The sequence below is a fragment of the Diabrotica virgifera genome, chromosome 2 (assembly GCF_917563875.1).
Source record: "Diabrotica virgifera virgifera chromosome 2, PGI_DIABVI_V3a".
Lineage (NCBI taxonomy): Eukaryota > Metazoa > Arthropoda > Insecta > Coleoptera > Chrysomelidae > Diabrotica > Diabrotica virgifera.
In genome coordinates, this window is record NC_065444.1 from 253,411,046 (window position 1) to 253,431,339 (window position 20,294).

A 20,294-nucleotide genomic window follows, 5' to 3' on the forward strand; every position below is an offset into this window, starting at 1 on the left:
GTAAAATCAAATGACCCACGAAATCGTGTACTTAGAGGTCGAGGAAGACAAGCAAGAACGAAAACTGTCAGTTCTGTTCACAAATATACAAGGGAAAGTGTAATGTTCTGGAGAGGAATTGTGATCCGTAAAAAAACTCCTTTAGTTTTCATCCAATCAACTTTAAGTGCTCACAGGTATGTTGATAACCTGTAGTTAGGCTCTGGAAAGGTGCAACGGGAGAAAATTTAATTTTCTTGTATGATAATGGACCTCCACATACCATTAGATTGACTAGAGACATCATTGAAGCAGAAGGTATCCCTTGTTTGGAGTTGCTTAACCCTATTGAGTATTTGTGGTATATGTCTAAAAGAAAATTTAGAGCTCGCCGGGATAATCCACAAAACACCGCACGGCTAGTACAAGCTGTTCTTGAAGGATGGAGCAACCTACCACAACAAAATGTTGATAATTTGATTAGGAGCGTGCCCACGCAAACTGAAGCTTGCATAAGGACTAGAGGTGATAACACTGACTACCAAGAAAAACAAAAAAGAATGTGTGTGTACTTTGTACGCACGTAAGAAGTTATACTTCTATTATAATATAATTTCAACGAAATAAATATACCTACTTAACAGTTACAATACAAAAAATTAACAATAATTACCAAAAATGAACCAAAACCTAACAATGCCAAATATTAAAAAAAAAATATGAATTGTCCGGGATTTGAACCCGCAATCTCGCGATTTTTTGATCTCTGGTCCAATGCTCTACCAACAAGGCCATCAAGCCGCATGCTAGTTACCTTTCAGATATACATAATTATACATCACGGTAACAAGTGAAATATAAAAATAGATGTTTTATTCTTTTACGCCCAAGGAAGACAGATCCAAAGACACAAAATTATAATAAAAAACCTTTTAAACCACCTTTTTCAAATTGCGCAAGTTGTATTATTAATATTAATGTTAATAAATGAAATATAAATATTTTGACGTTTCACAATTTGACAATTCACTTTTAACTGCAGTGCCTTAAAAATTTTAAAGCACTAGTGCCTTAAAGTAGCATTTTTAACGCTCCTATGGAGTCCTAAAAATTGCATTTTTAACGCGTTTTTAGAAAAATATATTTAAAAACACTAATATATAGGGTGAGGCAGATAACTGGCCTATTAGAAATATTTTGAGAACTAAATTCAACAGAATCATGAAAATTGGAATAAAGGGGTTTTGAGGGATAATCTATTAAATGAAAATATTTTCATCTCTTTACAACTTCCGGTTATACCGGAAGTTGCTTATAACTTGGTTTTTTAAATGGGACACCCTGTATATTTTTACATTTTTAGATTCTCCTCAATATCTTCTTTCTTAAAATATGAGATGTTGTAATATTATACAGGGTATTTTAAAAGATATTTACGTTTTTTTATTAATTTCGTAGCAACATTCACACCCTGTAGAATTGTAATAGTTTGACATTAAAAACTCTACTTACGTTCAAGTGATTTTTAATATAGTTTATTATCGTCAAGAATCATTAGTATATCTAATTTTGAAATATTAGTATACAGGGTTGGTCGAAACTAGGAATGAATATTTTCTGAGTTTTCTGAAATAGAACACCCTGTATTTTAGTATTGTAATGAAATTATATTTCATAGTACTTTTTTATTTTATTAGTATTCCCTATACCTAACTGCTTTAATTTGTGAGTTATTGGTGATTCAAGCTAAACATTAATTGCAACAAAAAATACGTAAAATTTTATTAGGTTGGCCATGAAAATATTCAATCACAAACAATTTTTCAGAAATAAATACATATTAATCCAGACCGATCCTTAAAATTACCAATAATGGTTTAGCTATCAAAATAGCTACGTAGTTAAGATTGTTGGTGCGACTAACAATTAAGCACAAATTAAAGCAGTTAGGTATAGGGAATGCTTAAGAAATAAAAAAGTACCATAAAATATCATTTCATTACAATACTAAAATACAGGGTGTTTCATTTAAAAAAACTCAGAAAATACTCATTCCGAGTTTCGACCAACCCTGTATACTAAAATTAGAAATTTAGCTATACTAATAATTCTTAACAATAGTAGACTATATTAAAAATCATTTGAACGTAAGTAGAGTTTTAGTTGTCAAACTACTACAATTCTACAGGGTGTGAATATTGCTACGAAATTAATAAACAAACGTAATTATCATTTAAAATACCCTGTATACAATTACAAATCCTCATATTTTAAGAAAGAAGATATCGAAGAGTATCCAAAAATGTAAAAATATACATGGTGTCCCATTTAAAAAAACGAAGTAATAAGCAACTTCCGGTATAACCGGAAGTTGCAAAGAGCTGAAAATATTTTCATTTAATAGATCATCCTTCAAAACCCCTGTATTCCAATATTCATGATTCTGTTGCTTTTAGTTCTCGAGATATTTCTAATAGGCCAGTTATCTGCCTCACCCTGTATTCTTTCCACACCTTTTCTGGACTGATACATACATAAATTAAAACATTTTGAAGTATAACTTCAAAAATATAATATGAAAACTATTTAAAAAGGCAGTATAACTATTAACTAACCTTTGTTGTTTCTCTTCCCACAAATTTTAAAACGCAACAACCATACATAACCAAACCGCCAACCGTCCAAACCACAGCTGCGCTACAGCTGCCATATTGGATTATTTTTGACATGTCATTTGAACATCCAATCAGAACAAAGGTATAATGCGCATGCGCCGGGATCGTAGGTTTTAACATATAAAAATTCACCCTCATATCGCGCGTAAAGAAGTATAACTTCAAAAAAAAAAATAAAAACAATTTAAACAATTTTCGTTTTACATTGAAATTTTTTATGCTATTGACTGTAAAACAACTAGATTCAGTTTGTTTGTTAAATACTTTATTATTTTATTTAATTGTTATATATTGGTTATTTAATTGCTTTAAAATAAATATTATTGTTTGACTTCGTGTGTTCGTTTTTTTAAAATTCGCCCGAAATAATAATAAATGTCAGATGATTCCATATAAGTTTGGGTGTGCGTATATTATGTATTATGTATATTTATATGCAATTATGACATGGAACGATTATCGTAAGTACCTACTGCTGTTGTTTTAGTTGCTAATTTCTTCTCATTCATTCATTCAATTCTTGATTCTAATTAACTGAATGCTTAGATGACAAGATTCCTGAAAATAATTAATTATATATATATAATAATTCTAATTACACTGAGCAATTATTCTTATTTAAAATATGTTGTTATCACGTCATTATTGTCACGACAGATGACATCGAGATTAATTATCATACAATGTTTATTTTAATAAGTTACAGGGGTGAAAAGCTAAGAGAAAATTTAGTGTGATTTTTAATTTCAAATATATCATTCAAAATAAACTTTTTATTTATTCTAAGGGACTTTCGGCCCTCGGTAATAATTTAGTCTTTCATTCTGCGTTTAAATTTTTTAAAAATATTTATTGGTTTTTTCAGGATTTGAAAAAAATGAACACAATGCCGTGGCAATATTTTCCAAATCTATCTTTGTCTTACAACGCACTCAGCCGAATATAATATTGTCAGCATATATTATCAGTCAGACACTGACAATCAGTGACAATTTTAAATATTTGACATTGCATCGGGAATATGTTGAGTTATTGATTAAATATTATTGATATTGTGTATTTGATAAATAATTGATTTAAGACGTGAACTTAATAAAAAGTTATTTATTGTGTATTATTTGTGGAAGATCCAAGCAGAGAATACATCAGGATAATATATTCTGTGATCCAAGTATTTTGTTGTTAAAGATGTTCAAAATTGTAAGCGTTCCATAACAATATATTATTAAAAAATCACTTTAACACTTTTCCTCTTTTCTCGATTGAGTATTAGTCTTTGTTGTACAAATAAATTATTACAAACAATGAATACATAGTTAGTGAAAAAATTATCACATTTATTAACTGAATTAATAATTTGCAATTATAAAAATAACAGTTATCCAAGAACATTCGAAACCCATCTCTTTAAATTAATGATGACATTTTCAAGTAGAATGACATTCTAGTAATGTTTACATATCCATACCAGTGTGAATTTTACTACACGTAATTTGCCGTGTAAAGACAGAAAAAGTAGGGATACACGTAAAATATTTGCGAATTATGTACCCATAGCCTTAATAATCAGAGTATTTTATTCATCCTTGAAGTTAAAATTATATGGATTTATAACACCAGACAATTAGTATCCCAGTCTATCTGTAAAAATCATCGATTTCACGTAAGAATCTTAAAAAAAAATTAAACAATCAAAAAAAGTAAAAAAATCATTTTTTGCCTACATATAATTTTTTTATAAATAAAGAATATATGTAGTTGCAAAAACCCTTATTTTTGCCTTTAGTTGCAAATGTTAATATAGTCGGTTCGTTAAACTCAGACACAACTGGCTAGTGATTTTAATAGGTATTTTTTTTTGTTTTTGGCCAATTTTGACAAAATATGCAAAATTACTAACTGTTTAGTAATTATTAACTATTTAATAATTATTTTTTTTGCCAATTTTACCAAATTGGCAAAATTACTTACTAAAATCACTAGTCAGTTGTGTCTGAGTTTAACGAACCAACTATAACTTTGTTTTTTGCATAATGGCATGTAATATTCTGAAATTATGACAATCAATAGTCCAGCGCGTTATCAATAGTCTGTTTTGAGAAGGACGTTGACAGGTGACTCTTATTTTTTTTTTTTAGAAATTGCTTGGAATTAACTCATATAATAATAACTGAGTTACCCTACCACTCAAAAAGGTCCGGAACATTGTTTAAATCAGCGGTTCCCAACCTTTTTTAGCTTGAGGCACAATAACTTTAAAACTCATTAAACCACGGTACACTTGGTAAATAATCTCTATAATGAGTATAATCATAATGTATTGTTATGTGATTTTATTATGTGACTTTCTTTAAAAATATAATTTAAAACATAATTCATTGAGTTAATGCTGTACTCATTATGGAAACTAGGAAAATTAAGAAAACAAGCGGTAATATGTTGAACTAACGCACATCTGCATATGATACTGCTATTACCGCATTCTGTTGGTCGAGTGTTGAACTATTGAAACAGCAGACAAGCGCGGAACAGAAGATTTATTCAATGAAAAATAGTCGGTAAAAGTTATTATCACGGCGAATTAAAAAAGAAAGTACATACTAGTAAAAAAGACAGTAAAATTTCGCGGCACACCTACAGCGACTTGAAGGCACACCAGTGTGTCGCGGCACACTGGTTGGGAACCTCTGGTTTAAATAATCAAAATGTCAAAAAATGAAGGAGAAATTCGATTTTCTTCGTTTTTTGATTATAACTTTAAAAGTATTCACTTTGGAGAAAAGTTGCACTGAAATAAAAGTTGCGTAATTAAATTTCCTACAATATAGGATTGGTTGAAAATTTTAAAAATTGTCACCCTTGTTGCAAAATAGCAATAATTGCGAAAAAACCATAAAAAAAAACAAGTATTCGTATTTTACGTTTTTCAGCCATTTATGCTACACTTAGGACCTTCATATTTTACCCAGAAAAACTTTTAGATACAATAAAACGATACTCTAAATATGATTAAGATCGATTCAATAGATTATGCAAAATAAATTTTGTAATTAAACTTTCGCAAAAAAAATTAATTTTTTCAAAATGTTGCAGGACTGAAAATAAAGCAGATAGCAACTTGAAATTTTTTACATATAGAAAAATACTGTACCTTTCATTTGCCATTTGCATAATTAAAATCGGTTAACTACTACGGCGTCAGGAATTTTTTTAAATAAACATTAATTTTTGGTGCTACGCGCAGGACAGCGGTGTTCGATTCACATAAGTTGATTTCCACCAAAATTTCTTTAAATTTTTATATAATATATTATTTTCTTACTCTATATTTTATTGTAAATTAATATTTTAATTCCACAAAAATCAAACCAATTTGATTATTGTTTGTGAAATATTGTTTAAACAATTGCGTATGTTTAAAAATAATAAACTTTAATTCTCTAAGTTAAAATATATGAACAAAGAAAGTTTTTGCTAAAAAAGTGTTATTTCAAAGGACAGAGTATGTGTTTTTATTTTGCAATAATGCATAAACAAATTTATTTATTTATATCGAAACGTACTAGAAATTAAAATTTATCAATCATTATCAAAGGTCATTGGAATGCCCAATCAGAGCAAACGTATCCGCTGTCCTGCGCGTAACAACAAAATTAATGTTTATTTAAAAAAATTCCTGACGTCGTGGCAGTTAACCCATTTTTATTTTTCAAATTGCAAATGAAAGGTACAGTATTCAACAAATTGGGCAAATTCAACTTGCCGTCTGCTTTATTTTCAGTCCTGCAACATTTTGAAAAACTGATTTTTTTTGCGAAAGCTGGATTGCAAAATTTATTTTGCAAAATCTATTAAACAATAAAATTTACAGTGTTGTTTTATTATATCATAAAGTTTTTCTGGGTGAAATATGAAGGTCCTAAGTCTAGCATAAATGGTTGAAAAACTTAAAATGCGAGTACTTGTTTTTTTATGTTTTTTTCGCAATTATTGCTATTTTGCAACAAGGGCAATAATTTTTAAAAATTTTAACTAATCCTATATTATAGGAAATTTAATTACGTAACTTTTATGTAAGTGCAACTTTTCTCGGAAATGAATACTTTTAAAGTTATAATCAAAAAACGAAGAAAAAAAATCGAACTTTTCCTTCATTTTTTGATATTTTGATTATTTAAACAATGTTCCGGACGTTTTTGAGTGGGAGGATAACTCAAATATTATTGTATGAGTTATTTTCAAGCAATTTCTGCAAAAAAGTGAGTTATTTCTCAACATCCAAATGTACTAATATTTTTACAGATGCGCTCTGGTCTACAATGAGTTATTGAAGTTTGCGAAATCTCAACTAGATGGACTAATAGTAGGTACGGAATGCGAATTTAGGTCGACCTTCACCCATCTGCTTTCCGGATGAAACATTGTTTTTTTTTAATTTCATACATAGACAAATATTACTTGCATGGGTTGCCTATCGATATCTTATCATAGATATCCTTAAGGGGGGGGGGGGCGTAGAGTTTGAAATCAACATTTCAAGCATTTTTGTGAGTTTTTTTAAAGTATGGTAGAATTATTTCATTTTTAAATTAAATAAGCATTTAATTCATATTCATAGAATATTAAAAAAAATCAATGAAAAATATAGAAAAATAAGCCAACGGTGGCAAATTTATAAAGACATCTCAATAAAAGAATGTGTGTGTACCTTGTACGCACGTAAGAGGTTATACTTCTATTATATAATTTCAAAGAAATAAATATACTTAACAGGTTATTTGTATTTTATTTAAATATTAAACTAACTTTCTTACCTACCACTTTTAGAAATTTTTTATTAAAACGATACCAAAAATTAAAAAAAAAAATATGAATCATCCGGGATTTGAACCCGGGACCTCTCGATCTCCGGTCACACGCTCTACCACTGAGCTATATTCCCTTCGCTTTGACAGCTTACAAGATTTCTCATACATACTGACAAATTTAATAGACCAAGTGAAGTATACAAAAATACTATAAATATACTTACTATTATTATAAAATATCTTATTCCCGAGGAAGACAAATCCAAAGACACAAAAATTATAATAAATAATACATTTACTAAAAACACTAATACATCCTTTTAATAACTTATTTGCGCTGACAGCGCTGATACATACATCTTAAAAAATTAGCAACAAACTACATACTGTCTGTGTGCGCATGCGCCCGGTATTATAAAATTTCACTCTCTATCGTAAAGAAGTACCTATAACTTCAAAAAACAATGGATTCTGCGGTGGACCGCAAATCGATCTCTATCCTGAAAAATATACCTCCAATTTTTTCTAGCTCCTGTTAATATCATCTACCCATCTCATCTGTTGTCTTCCTCTTGGTCGTTTATTAAAAAACTAATGTATGCAATTGAAATCAAAAGATATAATCTTTAAACACGTTTACTATTTTTATAATCTTTTTTTTTAAGGGAAGAACGTTTTCCGGCCTAATTCACAGCTTCATAAATGGGAACACAGCATTAGAAGAGGACCTGTTGCCCGCTTACAACACACCTGAAGGCAAAAAAGCATATGAGGACACCCTTGCTTCAGTAAAAAAGAATTTTCCACAGTATGTCAGGGAGTTGGAAGGAATTGCTGAAGGAGCGAATGTACCATTCTTTAAGGTAAAAAATTTGTTTTTATTTCTTCTTCTTCATGTACCATGTCCTTTCAGAACGTTGGTTACCATCGTAGCTATCTTAATTTTATTCACTGCCACCCTAAATAGCATGCTTGTATCAACACCACACCAATCTTGCAAGTTCTTCAACCATGAGGTTCTTCTTCGTCCTGGACTGCGTTTGCCTGCTATTTTTCCTTGTATGATATTTTGTAACAACCTATATTTGGAACCTCTCATTACATGTCCGAAATACTCCAGCTTTCTCTGCTTGATGCTTTTTATGATCTCAGTAGTCTTGCTGAGACGTTTTAGTATTGTGGAGTTTCGAATCTTCTCCACCCAGGAAACTTTTAAAATTCTTCTATAGCACCACATTTAGAAAGCCTGAAGGCGATTTAGATCGATTTTATTCACAGTCCAGGACTCGACACCATAAAGTAAGACCGAGAACACGTAGCAGCGAAGTAGGCGGATCCTCAATGCCAATTTTAGGTCTCTGTTACATAACACCTTGGACATCCTTCTAAAAGCGGCCCTAGCCTGCTCTATCCTAGATCTAATTTCGCCGTGACTTTCTGCGTTACAATTTAATTGCTGTCCAAGGTAAACGATTTTATCAACTTGCTCAAGTTTGGTATTATAGACGGTTTTATATGCTGTTGTTTACTTATTACGAGTATTTTGGTTTCCCGTATGTTCAGATCCAGATCTGCCTCCCTACAACCCTCAACGTCACTATCAAGTAGTGTTTGCAGATCTTCTTGACTAGAAGCTAGGAGTACTGTATCGTCCGCATATCGCAAATTATTGATGACTTCACCGTTCATAAGTATTCCTTCTGGTTTTTCAGAAAGTGCTTTTCTGAAAATTCTTTCGGAGTAAACGTTAAAAAGCAGGGGGGACAAAAGGCATCCCTGCCGTACTCCTCTTTTAATATTAAGAGCCTGTGATTCCACACCATCTAGGTACTAAAACTGATGTTGTTTGATTCCAATATAAATTTGCAATTATTCGAACATCTCTGCCGTCCAAGCCAATGTCTTTTAGAGCTTCGATCAATATAGAGTGCTTAACACGATCAAATGCCTTTTGGAAGTCAATAAAACAACAGTATATGTCTACAGATATATCTCGACATCTTTGAGCAAGTGCGTTCATTCCAAACAGTGCCTCTCTCGTTCCAAACCCGTTACGGAAACCAAACTGTGTGTCATCCAGGTATTCCTCGCATTTATTGTAGATACGACCATGTATTACCTTCAGAAAAATTTTCAATAAGTGGTTTAACAAACTGATGGTTCTATAATCAGCACAGGTTTTTGCTGTTGTCTTCTTAGGTAGAGCTATAAACAGTGAATTAGACCAACCATTAGGTAGTTGGCGGCTGGTATAAATGGTATTGAAAAACCATTTAGGTTATAAAGTTATAGCCTCTAAAACATTGCTATCATTTATCATGTTTTTAGTTAAGATCATAAATTCATTTTACAATATTCTTCAAAATTTTCTGATATTACTGTACTATCTTGTTTTTTTTTTAAATCATTGTACTTTGGATGGCATATTCTAAGTAATTTTAGCAATCTTTTCTCTTTTCAAATATACTTTCAACTTAGGTACCACTAATACTGATTTACCTCTGGTAGACATTCATGGACAAAATGAAATACTTATGAGTCTGATAATGATTACATCATAATCATCATCATCACGTAGCGCTACAACCCTGGGTGGGTCCTGGCTGACTGTACAACTTTCTTCCAATTTGCTCGGTCTTCCATCAACCTAGGGTCAAATGGGATGTTCATTTTTCGGAGATCTGCCTGGATGTTATCTCTCCATCGCATTCTGGGACGTCCGAGTGGTCTTTTGCCTGTAGGAATCTCCTCCCATGCCAGTTTTACAAGTCTTTCGTTATGAAGTCTGTGCACGTGGCCTGCCCATCTTAGTCGCTGTGATTTAATTTGTTGGACAATATCGGTGTCATTGTAGAGCTCTTTTAATTCGAAGTTGGTTCTGATCCTATACTGGTTTGTGTTAATGTCGTGGTGAGGTCCGAAAAGTCTGGATTGCGGTCTGGAAAAGTGAGTCTGGATTACGGAAAATCTAAATCCGAAATCAGAAATTCGACCAAGAATAGATCAATCAAGAGCAGCCTTTTTGAAACTGAGGAAATTTCTGAGTAACCAAAGACTCAATCTGCAATTCCAATATGGGATGGTAAAATGTTATGTCCACTCTATTCTGCTTTATGGTGCCGAATCTTGGACGGTTAATGTTGACTTAATGAGAAAGCTGGAACCTTTTGAGATGTGACTTTTTAGGAGAATATTGAAAATACCACGGACCGATCATATTACGAACGAAATGGTGTTGCACAGAATGGGAAAAGAGAGAGAACTTTTGACCACCATTAAAAGGAGAAAAACATCATATTTGGGGCACATAGTTAGAAATGATAAGTACGAGTTTTTACAGCTGATTATGAAGAGTCTGGACCCTTTAACCTGGTTTAACCCAGACTGGACCGGGTTAAACACACAGACGCTTTTAAGAAAAGCAGAAGATAGAGAAGAATTTGCAATGGTTATAGCCACCCTTCATTAGTGGAGTCCAGTGGCGGCTTGTCCTATGAGGCAGGTGAGGCAGTTCCTCACCAGTATATCAATCGACTATTTACGTTATTTCGTTATTTCATAATCAGATTTTTAAATATAATTTAGCTTTTTGAAATTTCCTAAATAACTTTATTTTTATGAAAAAAAAATTAAAATCGGTACGGCCCTGACTCTTTATCTTTGTATCCGTCTTCCACGTGCCAGTATTATATGCATCATGCATCTCATTCTAACTTTCTCAAATCATTACAGATGAGGCTTGCTTCAAACCTCCTTGTGTAGCATACTACCATTTCTTAAAATGGGGCAGTAAAAGCGGCAAAATTTGAAAAATGTGCCACCAATTCTGGGAACGAAATTCATCCATCCTTGAGGCATGCTTCAAACATGTGTTTTTTTAGTTATGAAGTTAGGTACTTGACCTTGCTTCCCTTATTTGCTATGAACGCTTGTATTGTAGTTTTGTAAAGTAGTTTTAGATATAGTTTTAAATTAGTTTAGAAGTTTAGATTATGTTTAGAAGACTTTATCAATATCATACTGGCTGTGTGGCATTTATCAATGCCAATTAAATAAATAAATAAAAAATTTAGAAATCATGCTTTCTTTTATAATGATTTATTTTCTTATAAGCACGCTTTTTATAAAAAAAAAACATAAAATAAAATACAAAAAAAAACGAATTAGCCCTTAGTTTACTTAACATAAAAATCAATCTTATAATGTAACAGTAATTTGCTTACTTGCTTGTTTGTATTTCCCTATTATTCAATACATTTACAATATAAGATTGGTTCTAAAATGAAATTATCACGTGTTTATGGGTATATTGTTTGCGTACAATAATTTCATTTTGGCAACTGATTAATATTAACAGAATCAGTTGTCCGTTGATGTCATGTAGTATGTATGTGTGTAATGTATGTAATGTAAAGTAGTAATGTAATGTAAAGTAGTATGTATGTAATGTAAAGTTTGCTTGATATGGCTGTACAACGCTGATGAGACCTAGGAAGGACGAAACATCTGATTTATATTGGTTTGATATGTGGTAGTATAGTAATTATTTTTAGCTAAAAAACAGCTCCTATGAGTGTGAACCTGTTGGAGGCTTAGAGCTTTCGTTGCTGTTCTTTTGCGAATACAATTGTTATTTAATATTTTAATATCGTTTGCAAGCACTAAAATAAATACGGCGCCGTTCTGTAGACGCCCTAGCGAGGGTTGCAAATAATCCCCGGACAAATAATCCCGGACAAATAATCCCGGACAAAAAATCCCCAAAAAAATCCCCGGACAAAAAATCCCCACAAAAAGTCCCGGACAAATAATCTCCACAAATTTTTTTGGACAATGGCAATGTTTTGAACATATTTATTCAAATCAGAATGAGCAAAAGATTTAAGCAAATAATATTGGAACATGATTCTCACAGCCTTACCTCATTCCCCATATCTTCCACGTTTTTTGAAAAAACTCACACTCTTTTGTTATGTAAAATTTGAAGTTTTTGATATGGAATTGAAATTCAAAATAACTCTATACACTGAGGCTGAAAGCATTTGAGTCTTATCGCACTCACGGGAAAACTTTTAGAGAACTAATCGGCAGCAAATATTTCTTAAGGATTTTCTGTCCGGAATTTTTTGTGGGGATATTTTGTCTAAATAATTTGTGGAGATTATTTGCCCGGGATTTTTTGTAAGGATTTTTTGTCCGGAGATTATTTGTCCGGGGATTTTTTGTGGGGATTTTTTGTCCGGGGATTATTTGTCTGGGGATTTTTTGTCCAGGGATAATTTGTGGGGATTTTTTGTCCGGGATTATTTATCCTAGCTTCGTCCTAGCGTTATGACGTCACAAAATCGACCTTCCGGCCATTAAAGAGAAGCTAACCATCATAATAAAGTTCCTCAGGTATAGTGTGCCTCACCACCTTCTATTATCACTAGCCGCCCCTGGTGGAGTCGGCACTAGAAGAAGAAAAAGACATCGATTTAAATGTAAAACAAGCATTTTGATAAAACTGTTTTAGTATGTAATTATTATAATCATTAATGATTAGAATCTTGCAATAAAAGAGAATTTATGACCGGACTTCGAAATCTGGAATATTTCTATCAAGTAATGCGACATTCAAAGAAATAGGTCTGGATCCCGCGTATGAAAAAAAGTTGATTAATAGCTAGCTGAAAATTTGTTAATAGGTTACTTAAGGGTGTCTAGTCGAACAAACTTTGATATATGGGAACACTGGAACAGAGGAAGTTTTAATTGTGGAACAGGTTAGAAATTTGGAACGGTCAGACCACGAAAACAGCACATGTATTTTGTCCGACAGAACAGTCTTAAACTCTCCGAACAGAGATTAAACTCTCATGCAAAAATCAGACTACTATTTATCACCAAATGGGCGTTTTAATGAGTGGAACATGTAGAATATGTCAAATGCCAGGAATGATGACAGTTGATAAATAGCAGTCTGATTTTTGCATGAGAATTTAATCTCTGTTCCGAGAGTTTAAGTCTTCTGTCGGACAAAATAAATGTGCCGTTTTCGTGGTCTGACAGTTCCAAATTTTTACCCTGTTCCACAATTAAAACTGTCCCTGTTGCAGTGTTCCCATATATCAAAGTTTATCCGACTAGACACCCTTAAGCTATTAACAAATTTTCAGCTTGCTGTTAATCAACTTTTTTTTATATACTCGGGATCCAGACCTAAAATATAACCTTTTTGACCTCATTAATCACAATATCATGGCTCTCTAAAACCTCTGAAAATCAAGATATCTGCTGATATATTTCGAGCTTTCATAAACAAAATTATCATTATCAACATGATTTCTTAACGTTTGATGGTCGAACATTAAGGGAGGGAAGAAAATAGACAGTGAAAGAAAGAAAAGAGAGGGGCAGAGATAAAATCAGAGGGTTAAAATGTAAACCATCTACTACAAGAGACGATAGAGAGATGAATAACTGATGTCAATTTATTTTAGAATATACATACATTATATATTACTTAACATTTGTGCGATTTTATTGAAATTCCAACAAATCCCAGTTGTATAGTAGGTACAATGGAACCTCGATAAGTTGGATTAATCGGGACCGAGGCCGATCCGGGTTATCGAAAATCCGGGTTAGCCGGAGAACATGGTAAACATTTAAAAATACATATAAATAATAAACAAAAGTATATTATGCAACGAGCATTTAATGATGGTCATTATGAAGCGAATATGAGGGTTACGAAACGAGCCGTATGCGACGATAGAGTACGAGCTTCATAATGATAATTAAATGCAAGTTGTATACACTATTTTTTCTATGATCATTCACAACAAAAAATATATTCAAATTTATTAATTTTGTAACACAAATAAATTCAGTAGTTTGTCAGTTTGACGGTTTGTTTATATATCGAGAACTGTCAAAGCGTACGTATTTGAGTCGCTATTGGTCACTGCGCGTGTACCACCTTTATCGCGAATGCCATATCGCGATTCTATTGGTTAAAAATTTGTATCTTAACGAAAATCTGTATCATAATGAAGTTCATTATGATACAGGTAACATCATAATTGATATATTATAGTATGAGAATAGGGCATTTCATTCACAGTCATTTCTTTCGAGCTTCTGTCATGTGTCGTCTAATATTAATATATCTACGTCATACGTTATTGGTATTGCCAATGATACAAACCAAAGACGTATGACGCAGATATATTAATATTATGTGACACATGACAGAAGCTCGAAACAAATGACAATCGATGAAAAGCCCTCAAAAACATGAAATACTATGCACAATACATCTAAATTAGGTACAGTTGTGCACAGTATTGTTTATTTTTGGTAAAAAAACTCAGTCAAAGTGAAAAAATGTTTGTGTTGTCTGATGAAAATCGGTCCGGGTTAGCTGCGGACTTCCGGGTCATCGGAGGCCGACTTATCGGGGTTCCACTGTACTTACAAAAAAATATTATGTCAGTATAATGATAAAAGTTTTTTATAATATATTACTTAACTTTTTTGGGAAATTTTATTGATACATATTCCAAAAAAAACGTGTAAAATAAAAAAATAATAAAAATACATTTTTAGTTATTCCTGTTCCATATGGATGACATAATGTCTAATGTTATTGAAGAACCAAAAGTACAACAGGCTGTTGGGTGCAGCTCGATTTGTGTTAATCAAAAAGGTCAGGTATGTATTAAGTCATGTCATAACATATAGAGTGTGTCAATACTTCCTCAAAGTATCTAATAAAAATTGAAATACATTTACTTAAAAAGTATATACAGTGTGTAAACGCCAAATGAAATAAATTCACTATTTCATGAATGAGCGATTTTGAAAATAATTCCCTAAACAGGTCGATTTTTATTTTTAAATTATGATTTTTTGGCATACCTATACATATCATACTAACGTGACGGCATCCATCCGGATGTGAGGACGTAATCGATGATTTTTTTAAATGAGAATAGGGGTCGTCTGCTAGCTAATTTGAAAGGTTATTCCATTCACTATTCAGTAATATAAACATTAACATAATTATTTATGTCCAAAAAATAATTTTTTGAATTAAATTAATTGACACAAAAAAAATGTAGGGGAGACCGGGGTTAGTGTGCCATATGGCAAGTTCGCCCACATGCCGTATTTCCTATGTAAATCACGATAGTGCGCCAATGGCCTGACCACTCCTTTGTTACCTCGCCCGGCAACTGCGAGTTCCGTTTTAGTTATCTATAAGACTTCGTTGCGTGCATACCGCTGTTTAAGTGTTTTTCGAATTGGTGAGTAAATTTTACCTCTGTTACATTTTTAATGTTTGTGTAGGTATATAGATAATCTACAAGTTTTTATTTTTAAATATGCAAATACATGCTACTATTGTAATATATTGGTAGAATTGTAGTTTTAAAATATCGCTTATTTTGTTAACTGGCTACCATTTTTGTAAAATATTCTAGTCGGGGCTAGTTGGCCCATATTAGCTGGGGTTAGTTAGCCATATGGCGAACTAAACCCTGGTCTTTTATTGTGCTTACATACAAAACGAAATCTTTTACTTTTTAGAAAAAAAAAATGAGAACATACAAAAGGAAAAGTGAGAAGGGTAAAACCCTGTACGATATTATGAAGCGAGCAGTGAAGGTTGTCCTTGAAGAAAATTTTTCGGTCAGAAAAGCTGCAAAAAATTTTGAGATACCAAGAAAAACCTTAGAAAAATATTGCAAAAAATTTATGGCAGTTCAGGAACAAAATGAAAATTTGATAAATATTCAAATAGGTTACGCTAAAAGCCGACAGGTATTCTTTAACTTAATTTTATTTTCTTTTTCTTCAGCCGATTAAAATTTGTAGGTGTTTTCTACTGAACAGGAAGAACTTCCAAGAAACCCCCCAAAATATAAAATCGAGATTTGTTTGTACTGGATGTCCCTTTAATAGAAATATTTTTGGGGAGCAAGATTTCTTACCTGCGTAGGTATACAACCGATGGGCCTCCAAATACAGTGATTGCACCAAATTAGATGAATAATAGCACATTAGAAATTAATGCATCCCCCAAATTAACTACTCAAAAAAAAAATAAACAATCATCTTGAAGATAAGAAGAATTTGATGGGTGCTATAAATAATGACATCTCTTTGAAAGATCTGTTAGAAGCCGGACCGTCACATGTTCCTTCTCCCGTTTGTGAGAAATCTTTGGAAGAAATCAGACCGTTAGCAAAAGCAGGAGAGAGAACAAGTAAAACAGGAGGCAGAAAACGTAGAACCACAGCAATGTTAACGGATACACCAATAAAAGATGAGCTTGAGTTAGAGAAGCAGCAGAGAAAAAAGAAGAAGACAAAGCAAAGTAAAGCAGGTTTAAAGAATGTAAAAAGAGATATATGTTCTAAAAAAACGAAAGCTAAAGAGATATATTCATCTTCAGAAGAGGACGAATGCTTCTATCTAATATGTCTCGAATTATTCTCTAATAGTGTTAGTAAGGAGAAATGGGTACAGTGCACTAAATGTAAAGAATGGGCTCATGAAGCTTGCACAGCTGGAGATATCCTTTTTTTGTGTGCGATAACTGTTTGTCCGATGCGGATTAGTGATTGTATATTTTTACAAATATATTTTAATTGATATTATCGTTTTGTATATTCATTTAAAAGTATGGGCATACTTACCCCAATGATGTGGCTCACTTGCCCCGCTTCAGGGGTTAGTTCGCCCACTGGACCAGCCGAACAAAAATACGTATAATCCCTTTAAAAATTTGTTTTGAGTATTTATTTCTACTGTAATATAGTGTTCACACCTTGTATTATATTTTATAATAGTTCAGAAAAAGTAATCTGGTTTCATGTAATTGTAAAAAATCAAAATCCAAAAAGTGGGCCTACTAACCCCGGTCTCCCCTACTTATGTCATTTATTTAATTCAAAATACACTTTACTACTGTCAGAAAAAAGAAAAAATATTTATTTGATAAATAAACCATGCTTTTCGCTTAAATTCAATGTTCAAGCTGCCACCTCACCTGCCTCTTGGCAGCTTGAACATTGAATGTAAGCGAAAAACAACGTTTATTTGTCAAATAAACATTTTTAAACGCTTTTATTTAGTTCAATCGTTTGCGTCAAATCTTTAGACGTTAATTTGACTGCCTTTTCTTCAATGCAAATGAATGAAATTTTGCAGACATATGCATTCGCGGGAACAATACACGAATAGTCGATCAAACATTTTTTTTGTGTTTATGAATTGTGTAAATAAAAAAACGATTTTAATGGAAAATGCTTAAATTCTCTTGTTTTTTACAATGTAGAAACTTAAAACTTTTCAGATTGTAGCTAATTATATGAACTATACATAATTTCACTTTTTACGTTAATTGTTTACGTTATGCTTCATACATCATAATGTTTCAAATTTATCCAGTTTCTGTCCTATTTCTATCCAATCTTCAGCGAAAAAAGTTATGGCACCGCAAAGAGACGAATGCTGCCCTTAGTATTGTCGTGGTCTTCGACTGTCCATAAAACGCAAGGTTCGACTGTTAACTACGCTGTCGTAAACTTGGGCCCGAAAGTGTTTGCGTAAGGACAGGCTTGAAAGCCTGCATTGAGCCTGCAAAGCTTACGTTGCATTGAGCCGAGTGCGATCATTAAGGTACGTATCCATACAAGGGTGAACCCCGCTCGGTGTAGCTGCTCAAATGGATACGGCATGCGCTCCCCTACATATAAACCGCAAACCGATTGAATCCAGGCCCACCTATTCCGAAGTGTAAATTCGCGTCAGACGCCACTTGCAGATTAGTATTCAAATTGTGTACATAAGCGCTGGTAACTTTGTCATGTTAAATATTTATATTTTGCATATTATTTTACTTTTTACATAGATTTTAAATGAGAACAAAGGTTTATCATATTTTCACAGTCAACTATGTTTAATTGTTATGCTAATTATAACTAATAAGTAGTGCATTAATACAAAAAATATAGATAGATACCTATTTACGTACTTACTAGCAATTTTCATCACTTTCCAGTAATAATTTTTGATATACCTATGCATAATAATTATGTAGAAATGCACGGCATCTTAAGTAGAAGCATTATTTAGCAAGAATATTAACGCGATCGCCATATTTATTTTGAAAATCTGCATTGGAATGGTTGTTTTAAGTACTACTACCACTAATTATGTATGGTTAAATTTAGATACTTAAAACAGCCGTTCCAATGCGGATCTTAAAAAAATAAATATGGCTATCGCGTTAATATTCTTGCTAAATAATTCTTCTACTTAAAATGTCGTGCATTTCTACATTATCTTGTCACGTGAGATGTTAGATAGTCAGGATTAAATTATTCTATTTGAAGGGGCATTGCGAAGCATTTAATAGTTGTGGATTCCTATCTATTGACGAATATTATGCAGCCATGGCATCTTTTTACGTCCTAGACCTCTCTTACCCTCTAACTTTCCGTTGAGTATCAATTGCTGCTACCAGGGAAGCACTAGTTGCAACCCAAATGCTAGCTCAGAACTGCTACGATCAAAGGAAAGATGTAATGATGTGCTTTATAGATTATGAAAAAGCCTTCGATCGAGTACAACATCATAAATTCATACATATACTAAAACAACTCGACATAAATGAAAAAGACATTCGTTGCATAGAGGCTCTTTACCGGAATCAAACAGCTGTCGTCAAGGTGGATAATGAAACAACGCAAGCTCAAAAAATTCTCAGAGGTGTAAGACAGGGATGCATTCTCTCCCCACTACTGTTCAATCTATATTCAGAAAGTATCTTCCAGGAAGCTCTTGAGGAATGCGAAAGCGACATCAAAGTAAATGGTACCTGGGTCAATAATATACGATATGCGGATGACTCGGTCTTAATAGCAGACAATATAGAAGACCTCCAAAACCTTCTTAATAAAATTGGAGAGCATAGAGAGAACATGGGACTTAGCATCAACATAAAAAAGACGAAGTTCCTTATAATCAGCCGTCAATTATGTCAACATCAAAATGCAAGACTAGCATATAACAACCAAGATGGAGAGCGCGTAAGAAAGTTTAAGTACCTGGGAACCTGGCTATGTGAAGACTGGATGTCGGATATGGAAATTAAATGTCGGATAGAAAGAGCCAGAAGTGCATTCATGAAATTCAGAAACGTCTTTACGAACTCTGACTTTGACCTAAACCTAAGACTAAGATTCACAAAATGCTATATATGGTCGGTGCTCCTATATGGCATGGAAGGATGGACTTTAAAAATAAACACAATGAATAAGCTAGAGGCATTTGAGATGTGAATCTATCGACGAATCCTTAAAGTTCCCTGGACCGCAAGAATAACAAATGAAGAAATCCTGAGAAGAATTGGTACAGAACGACAACTGATGTGCACAATTAAACAGAGAAAAACGGCATACCTGGGGCACCTAATTAGAAATGAAAGATACCAGTTTCTGCAAACCTTAATTGAAGGAAAGATCGAAGGAAGAAGGGGAGTGGGCAGGAAGAAAATGTCATGGCTCCGTAATGTCAAACAATGGACAGGACTAAAAAACATAGGAGACCTAATACATACTGCAAGGGATAGAGAAAATGGCCAAACGTGATCGCGAACATCCATTAGTGGATTGCATAAGAAGAAGAAGAATCAATTGCTGAAAAATGTATAGTTCTTCTAGTAAAATGTGCCCTAGGTATGCAGTGTTCTTACTTTTTACATAATCAAATAGTTCCCTATCCTGGAAACTAGTACTTTTGAATACTTCCTTATTTCTGAGTATGTCCGTTCATG

General features: G+C 32.8%; 2 protein-coding genes across 3 annotated transcripts in view; both read left to right on the forward strand.

Annotated features, from left to right (window-relative positions):
* The window catches only part of LOC126880540 (uncharacterized), a 106,164-nt gene that overhangs the window by 46,116 nt on the left and 39,754 nt on the right, over nucleotides 1–20,294 (forward strand). For both annotated transcript variants that reach the window (XM_050644465.1, XM_050644467.1), the window contains exons 2-3: nucleotides 8,128–8,325; nucleotides 15,056–15,160. In XM_050644465.1, coding sequence (XP_050500422.1) covers nucleotides 8,128–8,325; nucleotides 15,056–15,160 — 303 coding nt within the window. The remainder of the gene's footprint in view (nucleotides 1–8,127; nucleotides 8,326–15,055; nucleotides 15,161–20,294) is intronic.
* On the forward strand, nucleotides 16,045–17,109 carry LOC126880541 (lysine-specific demethylase 5A-like). The gene is made up of 2 exons (XM_050644468.1): nucleotides 16,045–16,273; nucleotides 16,328–17,109. The coding sequence occupies exon 2, from the start codon at nucleotides 16,589–16,591 to the stop codon at nucleotides 17,105–17,107; it is 519 nt and encodes a 172-aa protein (XP_050500425.1). The 5' UTR covers nucleotides 16,045–16,273; nucleotides 16,328–16,588; the 3' UTR covers nucleotides 17,108–17,109.